General features: G+C 42.4%; 2 protein-coding genes across 2 annotated transcripts in view; one reads left to right on the top strand and one right to left on the bottom strand.

The window, feature by feature from the left end:
• The first annotated feature begins 483 nt into the window (after window positions 1–483).
• fxyd5 (FXYD domain containing ion transport regulator 5) lies at window positions 484–8,676 on the top strand. Its single transcript, XM_027027079.2, has 8 exons — window positions 484–812; window positions 2,956–3,001; window positions 3,954–4,043; window positions 4,188–4,364; window positions 5,924–5,962; window positions 6,495–6,569; window positions 6,695–6,737; window positions 8,071–8,676. The coding sequence occupies exons 1-8, from the start codon at window positions 801–803 to the stop codon at window positions 8,093–8,095; spliced, it is 507 nt and encodes a 168-aa protein (XP_026882880.2). The 5' UTR covers window positions 484–800; the 3' UTR covers window positions 8,096–8,676.
• Window positions 8,535–18,079, bottom strand: part of si:dkey-262k9.2 — a 13,938-nt gene continuing 4,393 nt past the window's right edge. The window contains exons 2-8 of the mRNA XM_035534103.1: window positions 16,052–16,103; window positions 15,352–15,417; window positions 15,054–15,074; window positions 14,482–14,550; window positions 14,285–14,353; window positions 13,844–13,886; window positions 8,535–11,553 (exon numbers count right to left, since the gene is read on the bottom strand). Coding sequence (XP_035389996.1) covers window positions 11,514–11,553; window positions 13,844–13,886; window positions 14,285–14,353; window positions 14,482–14,550; window positions 15,054–15,074; window positions 15,352–15,417; window positions 16,052–16,094 — 351 coding nt within the window. The 5' untranslated portion in view covers window positions 16,095–16,103 and the 3' untranslated portion in view covers window positions 8,535–11,513. The remainder of the gene's footprint in view (window positions 11,554–13,843; window positions 13,887–14,284; window positions 14,354–14,481; window positions 14,551–15,053; window positions 15,075–15,351; window positions 15,418–16,051; window positions 16,104–18,079) is intronic.

Genomic DNA, 18,079 nt, shown 5'->3' with positions numbered 1-18,079 from the left:
TGACATCTGAAGCCTTCACTCGAGAGAATTCGAAACAGATTTGAAGCAGAAAGAGGAGGGGGAAGCCGGGGACGCTGGGAACACGTTAGCGCGCTGAACCTGGTGAGAGCCAAGCGAGACCTTGCTGTCATTTTGGAAGCGAGTGTTCACAGACTCCCCTCTGCCCTCAGACATGCAACACTTCCTTCCTACTCAGAAAAGAGTGAAGAGCAATGCTCCTCCATCTGGAGGCGTTCAAAAAGAATCGTAGAAGCTGGTGGCAAAATTGTTTTGCCGAGAGATAACAGTTCACTGTGAGAAGTTCGCTCTTCCGTTCATGTAGGCTTGTCCCTGACCAAAATTAAGCAGAATGCAAAACAGGGAATTGATGTAGGTGTCTGCCTCTAAAAGTTTACTGACATCTTAACGAGTCGGGCACAAGCATGTACACAATATCTCTTTCTCTCTCCATGTCTCTGTCAGCCTCTGTGTGTGTGTGTGTATGTGTGTGTGGTGGCAATCAAACAATGACTGATGCAGAGTAGATATGCTTGCACTGGCACACACACACACGCAAACAGAGAGCATGTCAAAGAGCTAGCAATACCCAGGCATATGCTTCCAGACAAGCTGGTGGTGTGAAAGAGCCTGACCAAGTAAACACAGAGAACAACCAAAAGAAAGAAAGAACGAGAGAGCGATAGAGGTGGAAAACACGAGGTTAAAAAAGGAAGTGAAGAAAGGGCATGGTCAAATAACGGCTCAAAGTTGTAGCAGGTTGACTGTTGGATGCTGAGATCTGAACCTGATAGTTTTTCAGCATGAAATCCAAGGTAAGCAGAAAACATTTGGTTGTTCGGTGTTGTTATGTGTAAACAGAGATCAAATTTTGTAGAGAATGAGAGGTGGGTAGAGCTGAACTTTACCAGGAATTGTTTCTGTATGGCCTGGAGCATGTTCTCTGTGTCTGAGGGCGAATCCCACCTGTCAATCACAGTATACAAAGGCCAGCTCTCCTTTTATTCTGGAAATAGACTAAATCACTTATGGTGAAAATACATAGAATAGTTTAGTATTTCATCCTCTCTGCACTATTTCTTTCTGTCTTTCAAAGAAGACCAAAAACTTTCATTCAGACTCAGACTGTTAACATGGTCTTAATGTATTTGGATTCTTTTTTCTTCTTTGCTTGATTGCCTGTTGTAATTACCAGCACTCATATTCTGTTTTGTATTATTATTTTATATTATTGTACTCTGTTTAAGTATTATACTGACTGAAAGATACCAAATAAGAGAGGTGCTACACTACTTGAAGAGACGAAATGATACATATCCTGATAGATGACATGTTTTGAAATGGACTTTTTCTCAGCATTAATATGTTTAACAAATGACATCAGGGTAATAAACTAGACAAAGAACTGCTATTCTTTAAAGCTTGAAGAATGTACCAAACATAACGCTTATTACAGATCAGGAAACTATGCAGTAAAGATAAGATTAACCCATCTCTCATCTGAATTTGCTTGCTGCTTTGGAAACTACTTCGAGTTAAACATGTGATCAGGCAGTCTGCAAACAGGGCTCTGTGGTTTGTCCCAGTTTTGGATTAACACCAAATGGGATGAATTTACAGTTAGTGTTCATTTGTGTCCAGAGTGCATTTATTTCAACACTCTAGGTGCTAATTCAATTCTCCACGTGGGTTTTTGCTGTTTAGGAAACAGATTGAATATATTAAATGTGCCCCCAAGGATCTCAGGGCTTTAAGAAGCAGCAATGACAACAGAAAAAGTTATACAGACATTGCACACAGTGACACGTACAGGAAACATCTCATAAAAACCAATAAAGTTTTGTCAGTGATTACTATGACTGAATACCAGATACCAAAGGAAAAGTGGAGGGGGGAATGTCACCAATCCCAGCTCAGTTCTGCTAAGTTCTGTACCCATTCTCCAGGCTTGCATTCACTCCTCAAACCAATCAGTTTAGGTGGTATGTGACAGACTCTGTCTGTGTCCCTGTTGCAAAATCTGAGGTTACTGCTCTAACTCATCGCTTGTGGGGAATTCCGGCTTGTTTGTCAGTTGCTAAGCGATCCCTCTTGTGTTCCCCTTGCTGTGCTAGTGTGTCACTGTGGCGTTACAGAAAAGGAAGTAAGCAACAGAGAACAGTTTTTCATAACCCAACACTTTCAACTGCAAATACAGAGATTAGTTGACATATAACCCTTCAAAAAGGCCCAGGAAAAGATCTGCTCAGAGCTGACTCTTACATAGGCACCGAGGTTCAGTTCCCATTCGTGCCATATGCTGCCTACAGTAGTGAGTCAGGACGGTCACGTTGAAGCAGATGGCGCAGTGCCGTCTTTGCCTTCAGTTTTTATACCTATTCACTTTTGCCTGGATTGTGTGGGCGACAAATTAAATATTAATGTGACAGTATTTTGGTAGTAGCTGTGAGAAGTCACGCAGGTTCTCCTGATTAACAGTGCCATGTGGTTTGTAGTTTGAAAAGACCTTGTAGAAAACCTAGTGGCAGGTTTTGCAGTAGGTATATACATTCTTAACTCTCACAGGAAGACTGTCATGCAATAGTGACTATGTGCAATAGTATATGCCAAAAGTAAATTTATGAAACATTAAAAAGATCAGCTTGTTGATCAATATATGAACAGTGGAACTTAATTAAAAAGGTATATGTGTAGTTACAGAAACTTAAACATTACACTTACACTATAGAATAAATTGAGAAACAGCAAAACCAGTGTTCACTTAATGGTTTTAGAGGTCTGAAATATCAGATCAGCAATAAAGAACTGTTTACTATGCATTGTATCTATCATGCTGCTATAAATTTAACCAGCACAAGAACTTCATGCTTGATAAAACTGTTTATGCAGCATGAATGGAAGACTAAGTTTCATCATGGGCAATGTGTTTCCATGTTTATGATGGTACCTGCTTTACAGACACTCTGGAGAGGGACTGTACTTTTCATTTTACTCTACTTCAGAGGTAAGCCTCCTCCGCTTCTCTTCTTAATTTTTCTCTTTCTTGTTCTGCCTCATCAACAGTTGTGGGGGAAAAACCACCTCAAGCAGAACCCCTCTGCTTGAGGATCAAGGGCCTAAATAAGCCTTTTAAAACATTCAAGTAACATAAATCATAAAATAATCTTTTGTCTCTAGAGCAACTGAGTTCTTTAGGAAGGGGTTAAGTGCAAGATTTTGCAACGCTCCCACCAATCTCTTGCACACCACAGTCCACCTTCGTGCAGTTGTGTGATTCCCGAGAAAGCTCCCTTCATGACAGAGGACAGAGCTCTACATCACAACACTATTACTGTGTCAGCGGTTGCAAACATTTGCAGCCATCTCCGTCAGGAATATATGACTTTTTCTGAAACTTGCATGTGTAGCAGTCTGCGCACTACATTATCGTGCATTATTTTTAAAAAATCAGACAGCTGCAGTGTAATTTGCTACAAATATTCATTTAATAGTCTCACTGCAGTAGGTAAATTATGATGGTGCTTTCTAATCCTTTCTAAAATTTGGGACTTTTTCCCCCAGCACCTAAAAGATTATTCTTATAAAGTGTGCAGTCCGTTCATTATGCTTTATCACATCATATTACCATAGCATGTTCATTGTTAAATTTTTATAGGAAGACATGCGACCCACTCCAAATAGGACCTGCGTAACCTGTTTTCTCGATATAGCCAGACAGTAAATAGTTAGACAATAAATATTGAATTTCTTATTGGAGAATCTTGGTGATTTAGCTCTTGCATGTTATAGCAGCTGTCCAGAGATATGCCTCCAATATATTTATTTCCTTGAGTTTTTATAAAAAATTTAAGGGATGCATAGTTGAAAATAGCCTTCTGTTTTTAGGCTTTGATCTTGGTATGCCCTGGTGAACTTTGAGCACTTTGAAGTCGTTGACTTGTGTCCTCTTCACAAAGGTTGTGCCAGTCAAAATGTGATGTCTCCGACTGAAGGCGGAGACAACTCAACGCAGTCTGTCATGCTTGGGACCACACCTGCAGTCACAGGTAAGCCAACAGTGGCAGCAGCCTCCCAAACACCGTTTCGATAACGGCTCCAGCTGCATTTGGATTCCACTCATACTCCTATATAACCACAATCTTCATTTCATGTTAGTAATTTTCTGTGTTTCATCTAATGTGTTTTTGCAGGAGATGATGTGAAGGTAGTGGTATTTACGGAGGAATCTGGCATTACTCCCCAGACTGGCACAGAAAGACAGTCTCCTAAGAGTAGCACTGCTGCTGTTAGCAGCAGCTCAGTAAGTTCAACCAGTACCCTTCTAACTTCACCACGGAACACTCTAACTTCACCACGGAACACACCCGGTAAACCGCCACTCCTTATTTTGCTTCTTTTCTGTCAATCATGTCAAATGTGTACTTGCTTTGCCAGCACCGTTTTTGTAACAAAACAGAATTAATAAATGAATAAATAAATGTTACCAGGGACCGTAGAAAATGCGAAGTGCAAATGGAAAACACTTGCAGTAAAAGACCTGCATTCAGTTAAAATGACCAGAAGGAGCGTCAACACATTTAGATAAAAGGCTGACATTTCATGAACAAATGAAGCATACTAATTGCTGAAGGAATGTCTCTCTCGTCCTTTCGCTACATCGTTAGATTACTGTGAGCTCTAAAGCGTCGCTTAAAGGGCATCCGTACAAACCACATTAGTGGGGGCGTAAGGGCGGCTATCGCTTCTCTAACGGATTCAGTTATTTGTAGGCGCATTGTTGTACCGGTATTCATTTATTTATAAATAAACCATATACTTCCGATGCTCTCATCTTATCTGCGGTTTACCCATCTCTTTGCCTTTGATCACACTGAAAACGTCGTTCGTTTTTGAAACATTGCGTTCCAAGAAAAGACCATGGCACGCGAGTACAAACTCGTTCTCAACGACTTGCCTTCGCCTCTCGCGAGAGGCTAAAAATGTGTCACCAGCAGACTGACACGAAAACTGCTCCTTTAAAGCACGAGGCCGCGTCGAGAAGGCTGCGAGCTGCTCGAGGGGGGGGAACGAAAGCGTGCGAGCGTCGCGCCCACTTGCAGTAAGGCACTTCATATCAAGGGCAAACGTAACTCGGAAACGAATTAGCAGGTAATTAGAAAAAAAAACAAACTGTTCCACCCTCTTCCCATGTAGAGAGACTTAAAGATATCCGTTATTTCTGCTGAATTGTCAGGGCCGCGGCGGCGAATAGCTTCGCTTTATGGTGTGCTGTCAAACTGAACACACAAATAAATTCAATTTGAGAGACGGGTCAAAGGGAAAATGAGCGCACCTGAAATTTAATTAGAAGTAATTATGGCCCGATCCATATGACAGCGATAAAAGGACCGTCTAGTAGTCAGGCAAAGACTCTAATAAAGGGTAAGAGCCCTTCCTCACCACTACGCACTGAGAACAGGAGCTTTTTCCTGGGGGAACAATCCACATGAACTGAAACGAAATTAACCCAAACGAAACGATATTAAATGAATTGGGGGAAGGGGCAATCTACGCAAATGTAATATTTAATATTACCCAGCCCCCTCCCCTAGAACATCAGAGGAATGGATCCGTATCAAGTTTATCACATCATTGTAGCTGACTGTATACAATGATATTGCTCAATTGTATCGTATTTCCCGATCAGATAAATAGATTTATTGAGCTTAGGGAGATAGATAGGCCTCCTCTTGCTTTGGTTAGTTGGCCCAGACACTGTGGCAGTGCAGTGCAGATTTGAGAGGAGATTTGATCATGGGCTGGCCTGGTCTTTTACAGTTGTTCTAGTTGCTAATGGCAACACGCACGCACAAACACACGTGTGTTTCTGAGTTTGTTTGTTTTTTAAAGCCTCTTTTTTCGTGTTCACATGTAATTTCTTCCACAGAGCAATGGAAAGAAGAATGGGATTTGCCCTTCGACTATGGTAAGAGTTTTTTATTATCATTGGTTACAGTTCTAACAGTAGTTGTTTATATAACTGGAACACCCTGCATTTAGTTATAACAAACATGAGGTATAGGAATGTTAGGAATGAGTTTTTATTTAGACCTATATGCATTAAACGAAAGCTATTCATATATTCTAACATGAAATCCAATTTTCTTGTAAAACGCTATAAATGTATTAAAGTGTTAAACATAATGTTGTATTCTAACATGCTTTTTGCATCGAAAAATGTGAACAGTAGTTAAAGTTAAGTGTTGTCACAGGCTGAGACCTGCTGCTGTGGACACTCAGCTTGTTAGTCATACATGAGACAGAGTTTTATGTAAGGCTTTCATGCTCTGTGTACCATATCAGCCAGTTTAGAACTTTTTGTACATGTTTGCAACAATGTCTTTTCAGCTGAACACACCATATGACTAGCACTGAGAGTTAGTTCTGTAAGCAAAATGTTTTCCAGTATGTTGGTCTGGTACAGTAGTACGTGTGTGTGCGCGCGCGCATGTGTGCAGATTATACGTTTCTGAGGACACTGGGGTTAAGCATTGCGGCTGTTCTCTTCCTGTTTGGCATCATGGTGATCTTGTGTGAGTAAAGGGCAGATCTCTGTTGTGACTCTCTCACAGTGTCCTTAATACGGAAATCCTCAGCCCCCTTTCATGTCTCTCTCTCAGTATCACACTCGCTCTCTTTTTCTCTTTCCTAATGCAAGGTGGCAAAATGAGATGGATACCTCGCTGTCGCAGCAAACGACGGTAAGGGTGGCTGGTGTGTGTGTGTGTGTGTGTGTGTGTGTGTGTGTGTGTGAGAGAGAGGAATGAGGCTGGGTTCACGTCACCGAGCCATGCTCGAGGGTTAGACTGGCGACTACAGCGCACGCTCCACCACGTTCTGACCTCTTTTCTGTAATGCTACAGAGTGTCCTCAGTGCACAGGTTGTTCCGAGTGCACATGGACCCTATTCCTGTTTAATGTCAAGTTCAGTGCCAACGTTTCCCTTCACCACACACAGTTCTCCAGCTGAAGAGAACACATGCAAGGAATACTGGAATAGTGTTACTAAAAGCCCTTTAGTGTTATAGTATTACCAAATTCTCATGTGTGCTTATTGAATCTCACATGCGTTACATAGACACGTTTAGGCAGTTACCATAGCATGTTCATTGTTAAATTTCTATAGGAAGACATGCGACCCGCTCCAAATAGGACCTGCGTAACCTGTTTTCTTGATATAGCCAGACAGTAAATAGACAATAAATATTGAATTTCTTATTGGAGAATACAGTTTAGGCAGTTCTGTCATATGCAAAATATTATCCAAATTGATGTGTACAAAAAAATGCAATTGTATAAAGTGATCAGTCTGAGGCGTAATGTTACCCAGTCTTTCACATAATTTTTGGTGTGAAAGTAGCAATGCCAAAATTCCCTCAGAAGCTTTTTTGACTCACTGCTGCTGTTATGATGACCACACTAGTCAGAGGAATTTACAACACCCCTCTGTGGTTTCAATGCCACGTGAACTCTCTCATTCTTGCCTTTGAAATTAAAGCAAGATAGCAAGTGAACGACGTGCCAAATGTCAAGAAACGTGTTAAATGTGGCATTCCATCGGTTTGTTAAATGCTGTGTAGCTCATCAGATTTGAGAAGAGGTGGGATACTAGCTAATAGCGCCATTACAGAAAGTACAGGAGTTGCCGGTTCAAATTTTGAATGAGGCACCGTTGACTTTCAACCACTGCATACAAGCACTAATGCACCTAACCTTGGCACTGCCATGCCGTGAGTTATTTAACCGCAAAATGCTTTTGGGTCTTAGTGTAGCCACTCTTCCTCCCTCTACTGCTTAGCGCTGTAGACCTTATATGAGAGCAGCCATGTGTAAATAGAGCTTAAAAGCACAAAGACCAGCTGAGCCACTAACTGAAATACTTTTGCTTTAGCCAAAACTTGGTGAACTTTCACTGTCTTAAGTATCAGATTATTAGGGCAGGGTGATATAGAAATATGCCAACATACAGGTCATAGTCTTTAGGTGGATGATTTTTGCTGATGTATTCTCCTCTGTCTGACCCTTTGTATACAGATCCTACCAGATGACTCGAATGTAACCAAGGCCCTGGGGCAATAAACCCTTGTGCAACAGGAGACCAGTGGCTTGAGACAGGCAGCCAGTCAGACCTGTTCTTGTTGCACTTTGTGCACATGTGTCCTTCTAACATAAACTTCTTTGTCAAAGAGAAGATGGAGAGAGATGCCAATTTGTTCAAATGTCCTAATGCTTTGTGTGTTTGAGCGAGCGAGTACAAGTGTGTGGCTGTATTTGTACAGTGTAAGCCCAACCTCCTTATTGGTAACAAAAGCGTCTTGGAGGCAGAATGTTCTGAACCATCTTGCTGCATTAAACTCTGGCAGCAGTTCTCAAAAAGGCATCTGTGCCTTCTACACCTCTCTTCACAGTGGAACAGTATCAGCTCTGCGTTCCCCTCCAACAACACTCTGCAGTTGTGGTTCCATTAATACACTGCGTTTATCACATCTTTAATAATGTTTTTTTTTTTTTTTTAATGGGGGGGCGGGGGAAGAATCTACAGCTCAAAAGTGCCCCCAAGAGGTCAAAAAAGGACTACAGTTCTTAAGCAAGGAACTAAGCAGTGTTAAAGAAGGAAATAAAACTCTTCTTTGAACTTGATTTGTGCTGTGTGTTGAATCACATCACTGGATTCCAATGTCAGCCCTGAAAAGGGAGTGGGGCATCTAGAGAAGTTCTGTCAATACTTGCCCAGAGGTTGTTTTTTTAAGCCTTTAGCAGCTTCATTTACTTTGTACATGGTATGAAAGCTCACCAGTGCGTGAAGAGGGACCCTAAACAGTGGAAAATAGGTCTGCTGCTGACAGCAGACGAAAGGCTATCATGAAGAACATCTCAGTAACATCACAGTTCCATGACCTACAGGGAAAAAAAGTAATTACATGATGGCAAAAACAACTCTTATCAAACCCGTAGCCCCTCTACACAGAAGATTGCACAAAGTTTTGTTTCTGGTCATACTAGATCTAGATCTCTGCCTCCACCACAACAGCAAAGAAAAGAAAATCCAGAAAAGTCTTTGAAAAACATATAATTCAAGAAGACAATGGAATTTCAAGGATACATGAAAATATAATTCAAGAATATATGAAAATAATGGTTATCAATAAACCATCAATAAAAATGATTATCCATAAAACATTCATTTTTATCATGTAATCTTCAGTAGAAATCATGCCATATAACTCTGAGTGAAGGTTAATATTAAAAATCCCCGAGTTCATTGAGTTACTAAGGCTGAATGCAGTAGGCTGTTTCTTGCAGGCTTGCAGTTCCATGTTCACAAGTCTGAAGAATCACAATGTGATTTACATTAAATGTTAAAAAGTACTGCTATTTGATTTTTTAAAATTGGACTTGCAGATAAATTCAAATAATCAAAAAAAGGAGAAAACCTCTTCCCCTCTCAGAAGTCTGACAGCATTTTGCCTGGCCTTTTGCCAAGTCCTAAACTTGAGCATGACTGTCAGAGTGAAAGCACCACCCATGTTTCAAGAACAACCATCCACAAACAAGGATTACAAAGTGAACATGTTGCTATACAATGCGGTATAAAAATGTTCTTAAAACATATCTAAATATACCATAAACCATACACAAAATATTGACATCAGCAAACAACAACAAGGCATGTCACATCAGAAATAAACCCAGCTGGAATTCTCCAAGACTGAAAACATTTTAAAGGAAAACAAATTCAAATGAAGTGCTGGAAAGGTGTACAAATATAAGTGACCCCTCTTTATTTAACAATCACTGAAAAATGACACGCAAATCCACCTAGAGGCATGTTATATGGAATTACTCTTTTGGGCAAAAAGGTATTATTTCACATGATCTTGCCTTTGGGTGACTGTATGCATCTAGAGAGGGTTAGGATAGAGCTTACTATTGCAGGCTTGAAGTAAAGGCTGTTTTCAGAAAACACCACTTTCTTTTTTCCTCTTCTATCAATAAATGCCATAACAAATTGCCTTATTACAAGCCAGCAACAGATGTAGCAAAATGGCTCAGTTTATTTATTTTTTACTAAAACAGGTGCCCACATAACTTTTCAATTCAGGGAGGACAGAATAGGCACTCTTAAGTAATCTTTTATCTGTGTTCTTGGGTAAAATCAATAGGCTACTTGGCCCAAAGAACACAAAAGTGGTTTCAAGATGATGCTCTGTCCTAAAAATGACAACTATAATTTGGCCCACAAAGATGGCTTGAACAAAATGTGAAACAGCATGTCTTAAAATCCAATTAAACAATGGCTAGACTCTTTTGAAATGCTTTTGTAGTGATGTGAAATGGCATCAGTGCATGAACACTTTCAGTAACAAATTTAACAGCCCTGTTGTACTGTAGGATAGATAGGCTAGCCTTAAACAAATGCTTTTACACACACACACACACACACACACACACACACACACACACTTCCTTGTCAAGCTGAAGCATATATGTGCATACTGTGATGCCCCTTTGCTTAAAGAAACACCCGAAGACGGAAAATAATGTGAAAATGGCCATAGACACCCACACCTCAGCAGGATGTACAAAGGACCGTTCATAAGAGCTTTCGCTAAAAAAAAAAAAAAAAAAAAAAAAGTGACCCCAGCAAAAAGGTGCCCAGTTACCCCTCTGCCCCCACCCTTGCTACACGATCTAGCCCACCCCTCAGCCTGCTAGCCGGGCATTTCTGTATGTTTACAGAAACAGATCTAGCACCTGCATCTGAGATGCTATCACTTTCCTTGCAGAAACACAAGATGTGAGAGAGAGAGGGAGAGAGAGAGAGAGATTGCTTATCCCTGAATGACATATTAAGTATTGTGGCTCTGTCTCCCCTGTCCATATTTCCACATCATATTAAAATGGCCATTCATTGTGGCCTGTTCCACTGTTTTTTCTTTTTGTTGCCAGATGCTTACGTATTACTCACGCATCGCTCGTGTATGTGTCGAAATTAATGTGCCAAGCACAGCAAACAGTACTAGAAGCATACTGGAGACGTGAAACATTAGCAGGAAATACACCTGATCACCTTGAACAAACAAAGCTATTCAAAACACACCAAATAAAGTGGAATGGAGGCCAGACAGGGGTCACGTGGGGTGGGGGTGGGGGGGGGGCATTCATTAATTTAAAACAAACTACAAAACCTCTCGTCTCTATTGGCGACGATAATAGTGGTGAGCTTCACTCGCTTTTGACCCTGGGAGGCATTGTGTTGGCACTGCATTTAAACAAAAGTGTACATTCATTTAAGGTCAATCCATTGGCAGGCATGTGTAAAGCTCAAGAAGGGGAGCAAACAGGCCAATTAGGCAGAGGGGTTTGTAAGTGTTAGCAGCCACTTTGGCCTGAAGCTATGGCTGTAGAATATCTTTTGCGTGTAGGTGTCCCTGGTGGAATCCAGGAATCCGGAAAAGTGGAGACCTTCAGACTGTTTAGACGACTACTTTCTGCTCAACTGGTACATCGTATATGCTGCAGAGAGAAAGAGAAAGAAAGAGTTAAACCCAGTGCCTCTGATCCATACTGTCCTACCGGAGACAGCTGTATTGTTTGGTTTTCCTACTGATTCCCAACTTATATTCCTGACTTTAAACCCATTGACCGCAGCGCTTGTAGAAACACTACACGAACAGCTTCGGTGTCAGGTATGAACAGAGAAACGCTTAATCATTTCTTAACCATGTGTATGAACAAGCCACGTTGTATTCGGGCAACGGTTCAAACAGGGCGGATGCACACCGCGAGCACGGCATCCACGTAAACGCACTCTCCTTTTCTCCCCTGATGAATTCTGTGGCATTTATCCTGCAACGTGAACTCTGTAGGGTTCATATGTATAACGACAGGTACACAGCACACGCCAGTGTCCGCACTCTGTCCGCGGCACATTTACCGTGACTGCTCAGTATTATTTTTTATTTAGCTTGGCTTATGTTAGCTTTCATAGTGTCAGTGCTCCCTCGGCAGACTCAGAGAGGGCTCGTTGCCATGGCAAACTCGATGTTGATCCACAGGGCCCTGGGTTGCTGTGCCTTTTCAGCCATCCTATCTCTTGCTGGTGAAAGCAAAATACCTCAGCTCAGCAAACTATATTCCCCAGCGGGAGCCAGTAATCCTTCCAAAGAATTTATCCCCAATAAAAAGAGAAAAGGAGCGGAGAATAAGAGACTAAAGGAAAGGAATGACACAGGGACAGACCGACAGACATGCAGAGAGGGGAAAAAAGGCAGAGATGAAAGATTTGCTGACAGAGAATAGAACGACGAACAGATTTTCAGAGAAGCAGCCTGCCCCACTGCAGGAGACGCCATAGACCGGAGCCGCTGTTTAAGGCAATCGGGTTTTATGGAGCCCCACATCTCTCTCGCTCTCTATCGCGTTCCTGCTCTTTCTCTCTCGCTGAGGAGGTCATGTATCACTACGCCCGACTAAGTGACAAACTGAAACTGATTACAGTGCGAAACAGACGCAAGAGGCAAGACATCGTCTCACGTGGCCCGCGGGGTAAAAGGGAGACGAAAAATACTGGTGTCCTCATAACCCATTTTGCAGTAAGGGCAGCACAATCGTAAACTACCTAATGTGTGGTTTTATTGTACAATTCTGATAATAAACACTGAATTCCATTAGTATTCTGACTTGAGATTGTGATATCCAGAGACTAACCCGCAACGCTTCTATTACATGGACAGCAAGTGCCTGCAGATGAAAGATTGCCTGTTCATATTAACACAGCGTCACCCAAGTGTCAAACGTACTTATTTAAGAAAACCACAGCTTGCAAACCTACAGAACCTACAGAATAAACCTGCATAAACACTCTGCCTAAACAACCCCCGCCCCATCTCTTTCTGCTGTTACACTTTCTCTCGCAAACTGGTTCGGGCAGTTTCAGCTCTCTCGCTTTCTGTCAGATAGGATCGTGATGCAGAGCCGATTTCAAGCACAATATGTCCTGCTATTTTTTTTTTCCCTCTCTGGTTTGTTTTGTTCTGTTTTGTTTCACAAGGATCTGCAAGCAGGCCGCATCTCATCCCCGTTCGCAGGCGTCCGCCACGTTCCCTGCCCATTTCTTGGCGTCAACAGCAGAAAGGGCCTAAAGGAGATGACCCCAGCCTGCAGGCATGCGTGCGTTGGCTTGCCGCCACTTCACCTCCCTGAAACCCCCCACCCACAATGGGGCAGCTCGCACGGGGTGTCTGCGAGCTGTTACCTACCCCACTGCTCCGGCAGCCCACCGACACCTCCATCCATAACATCCCTCCTCATGCCATGACGGGGGGAAAAAAAGGAGGTTTTAAAAGCTACTTCTGAAAAACCGGGCAATAAGGTGTAAATTTAGCTTTTACTGCCCTTCACGGGCCTTGCTCATGTGTGTGGCCCAGTCTGACTTTGTCACAGGTGAACTTTCTGAACCCCCGAGAGGGTTTGCTCTAAAAATGTGCTAGCCTCAACAAAAGTCTTCTTTCTTCCACCCACTGCTGTCAAATCCTACTTAACTGCAGTAGCTTCAGGGACCAATGGATGGTAATTAACAAGTACACATGTCGCTGTTGTACCGGGAGCAATTTAGCTGAGCTTGCTTCAGTCGCTCAGCAGACTGGCAATATGTCATATGCACATCTATTGTGGTGAGAGTGTGATCTGAGGCAGTGCTCAGGACCGAAGAGTTATTTCCATGTTAAGAGAACCTGCTATGCCCCATTAGTCTTGTATTCCTATAAGCATGCGTCATTCATAATTAAATGAGACCAGTTCTTACCCTTGTTCCCGGCTTTGCAAGTGACGTTTGAAGAGAAAAATAGCTGTAAGAGAAAGGGATACAAAAATCATAGTTAATACGTCTTTAGCAAGCCATGGTCCCAGATTCAACCTTACACTGGAGTTCTATAAGGGACCTAATGTTCCTTTCTAAACCTGCAGAGACACAGAGTTTTAGGAGGCCTGCATCATCTCATATTGCTGATGTTAGCTCACTGAATGTTGGTTTCAGACGCCTATCGGTACAGGGCTCACCAGCTCTTTCACAGCAACTGTGCTAACTGCTAACGTTAGCATGCTTACAGGGCATACTCTGGACGGACGTAAATGACAGCTGTGTCTCTGTACCCGGGGCAATTGTGTTAAAGTGAGAGCTGGGTGCTAGCGCTTCCTGCTAAAAGTCTGGCTGAGCGGCTAGCAGCTAACTCTGTGCACCTCTTACCTACGACGGCCGCGATGGCCAGGGCAACCACACTCACTGCTGCTATGATGATTATCATGGAGGACCCTTCTACAAAAGTGAATCACACACACACACGATTAAGCCAGCTTCTCAAATGTGTCAATTAACATTAAACTGGAACAATTTCTCAAAGAGGCACCATTAAGAAACATGTTAATTTTAATGTTTTTCTTTACCTTGTGTTTGTTTACTGCCATTTGAAGATTCCGACCAAGTTCCCGTATCATATTTATAACTAACTGGCCCTTTTGATTCACACACAGACATGTACACAAACTCACACATTAACATAAATACATATGTAAAATTGCACCTCCTAAAGTAAACACATGATCACATGATTTATCTTTTCTTGGAAACTTTCTTAAGACTTGGGGAGCCACAGCTTCTCATTCTACCCCGTACTCCTTTCCAGCTAATTTCGCTTTCCTCCACACTCTTGCGCCCCCAAAACTTGGCCTGTGTCTCCTGGACGGGAGGCGAACTGCGCTTCCCGTAACTTCTCCGTAATTCTATCAAAAGGCAATCATTCTGCAGATGAAGACTGACAGTGGTAGTTGGGAGTGGAGCGAGTGGTCCGGCGCGTGTTTCTCGTGGATGACGGTAGCCCAGAGATCCAGCTGGGCACCGCGGGGGAATGGGCTAATTGATTGCTTTCAGGTATTAATGTGACGGGTGCACCAGCTTGGCCTTATGGCAGCAACCTGTCTTCCGCACGCATCTGCTGTGGGTGCTAAAGAAGGCTTACCGGGCAATTCCTCGTCGTCTTCTGTGGATGAATGAGGAGGGTGGGAAAAAACGGGAGAGAGAGAGAGGAACACAAGGTGTGATTTCCTAAAGCTTGTCCGCTTGCTCACGTAACACATTTGAAGACCTGGTGCAAAGTTATATTAACCTGCTGAACAATTCAATTTGAAGAGGTGGAATAACTTTCAATAAATTGTATAACTTTGTGGAAACAATTTTTCCCCCTGTTTGATTTCACATGGGGAGAAAAAACACGAGCGGTTGAGGAAAAAGGTATGCATGCACAAACTTCATCATACCCTCAATTATACCCCCGGATCCTTCAGTCTGCTCGTACATAGGGCTGTAGTCTTCATAGTCAGCATCTGTAAAGGAAGAGGAAAGAAAAAAACTCAGACTGTGAATCAAATTATACAGGTCACATTTGAGTCCGGAAGTCAATTTCACTTTGAAACCAATGAATAACATCGGAAATAAATTCAATCTGTTTCTGCCAGTGTTCGCTGCCTGTGGATGCAATAATTTGTGAACACGAGACTTTTATTAAAGTTAGCCCTTCTATCACCCTACTTTTGTTGGGATTTAGAACTCAAAATGTTTTCTCTTCAGTCTCTTGCTGAATAAAAGTATTATTTAGTAGTAGTGTTAAGAGTGTTAAAACCACCACTAAAATTCTTATGATTTCAGAAGGAGGTTCACGTCAAGTGAACCTCTCTGCAGGAGTGAGTCTTTTAGTCTGTAAAGTAAAGCCATATTGCGTATGCTCGCCGCTGTACAGGTCATGAGATCATAATGACGCCGCGTATCGTGCAGGTCAGCGGGGTCACGAGGACGCAGCGTATCTGAAAGCTCGTTTTGCAGCTGTTTGCTCAGGTGTCTGTGACATAAGCAACATGGAAACAGTCATTGTGATGGTGGAGTAATAAATCCTTTCAATGCTCCAGGAGAGTAATGCTGTACAATGCTTTAGCACAAAGAAGGTAAAAAGGGTACACTTACCTGACGTTGCGAAAATCAAGCACAGCAAGAGAAACCGCAACATTTTCCAAGTCTGCAGGGTTGGAGAAAAAAAGTTTGTTTATTTATGGTAAAACACACGTTGCATAATCAGTCACACGTGCACGAGCACACACACACACACACACACACACACACACCCCAGCCTGAAACGTGAAAATCAGGTGTCACAATTCTGTCTTCGGCCTTGTCTAATACGTAGTATCCTGATAAGTGCTGGAGCTGTTATCAACGTTTTTTTTGTGAGGCTTGTTGATTTTTGGCCTGAACGAGTGTTGCTCATCGTCAGTCATAGTTGCGGTCACAGTTTCTGTTTAATAAGGTGACCAGGAAGTGGACATAGTGGGAAACTTTGCTGAAAATGTCACGGTATCTATCCAAGCTCAAAAAGGACATGGTACATAAAAATTGCAGCATTCCTGTGATACTCAGCAAGATCAGCAAGAATCACAAGTGTGTATCTGACCAGTGCCACCGCCAGAACAGGTGGAGGTGGAGGTGATCTGATCTCGTCCATGTCTCCAGGCATAACTGGTACATTGGCAGTACAAAAGGAAACATGGGTGCGACAAACGTGATCAACGGTTCTGCCATCTGTTTTGCGGGGCGTGGGTTCAGATTATTCCGAGTATTCCAAGTATTCCAGTATTCTTGTTACTCTCACTGCAAAACAGCAGCCATGATCTCCTTGACTATGTGTGCACACAAACACACCCTTACACACTGGCAGATTTGCATAAGAGATAAACTCGGTGACAGTGGACTTAGACTAGCTTTATATTATTGTTTTTCTGCGGGTACTTCTACCAGATGAGTCCTCGAGATTATTCCAACTATTATAATATCAGCTTTGGTAGTTTTATCTACTTCTTCCATGAGCAACAACCAGTGGCTCTTAAACTGGTAGTCACTATATGGAACTTTTAATTAAATAACTAAAATGCATCAAAAGCTATTTAAGAAAAGCTGAAATGGTGTAACCAACAGATAAAGGAGGTTCTTTATTCTTTATTAACAGCACCCTGATGTGTCAGCAAGATCTCACATGTAGACTCTCATGTGTTTATTTAAGAAGTTGGTCAAATGTCGTTCTCCCCACATAATACTTTCTCTTGGCACCTGCTTCATTCAGATGTTCCAGGCTCAAAGCTGGAAGAGCTGAGCTTCTTTTGCCTGTTTTCTACTACAGCTGACCCTGTCTGTTATTGTGGTTCTCTCTCTCTCTCTCTCTCTCTCTCTCTCTCTCTCTCTCTCTCTCTCTCTCTCTCTCCCTCTCTCTCTTTCACTTCTTCTCTCGTTTTCCATTCTCGGATTGTGGGGAAATGTCTCTTCCTACATGGTTAAAAAAACCACAAAGCACAGCATGGGAGTCTTGCTAACTTCAGATTTCCGCTTCCTTCTTCCTGATGAGGTGCTCTCCCACCACCGAAGCCCCTCAAAATACAGTCCCCCCCCCCCCCCATTTCAATCACATCATTGCTAGTTATTGTTACTGATGCTTATTGTGTCCACTTCCTGATGCTAATGGACATTACTGGGCCTTTGTGTCATATGGCCTGCTTTGTCAACTTGACTCTATAAATAAAGAAATGAACCTGGAGCACCTGCTCTCTGCCCAACTGTTTTAGTTGGATGCACACTGACGGTAGTTTCCCATACAAAGAACTGAAGTGAACTCCGAGTTTATGTGAATTTTTTGTGTGTGTGCTTGTGTGAGTCTGCGTGTTTGTACAGAAAGTCGCACATACGCTGAAGTCCAGTGTATCCAGCTTCAAAATTGCCTCGCCCACAAAAAAATAAAGGGTGAATGACCAGACTTAAATCTCCGTCTCATTCCCACATGGTGCATTACTCAGTATCCTCCTAGCAGCTTTATTAAAGTCAGTAGTCTGACCTTATGGAAGCCTTCGGCTATTTCAGTGAACTTATTCAGCAGCACACCGGCTAGATGGAAACATGGCTTCCTAGAGAGACACAGCAAATAGTCCTGTCCTCCTCTCTGGTGCGCAG

The sequence above is a fragment of the Electrophorus electricus genome, chromosome 15 (genome assembly GCF_013358815.1).
Source record: "Electrophorus electricus isolate fEleEle1 chromosome 15, fEleEle1.pri, whole genome shotgun sequence".
Classification (NCBI taxonomy): Eukaryota; Metazoa; Chordata; class Actinopteri; order Gymnotiformes; family Gymnotidae; genus Electrophorus; species Electrophorus electricus.
Note: the sequence above shows the minus strand (reverse complement) of the source record. Positions and strands in the feature narration are given on the sequence as shown.

Bases quoted from the DNA above. Each gene is read 5' to 3' on its own strand.
- fxyd5 (XM_027027079.2), top strand. The intron at 6,570-6,694 runs GTGAGTAAAGGG...TCCTAATGCAAG, and splicing joins TGGCATCATGGTGATCTTGT to GTGGCAAAATGAGATGGATA. The intron at 6,738-8,070 runs GTAAGGGTGGCT...CTTTGTATACAG, and splicing joins CGCTGTCGCAGCAAACGACG to ATCCTACCAGATGACTCGAA.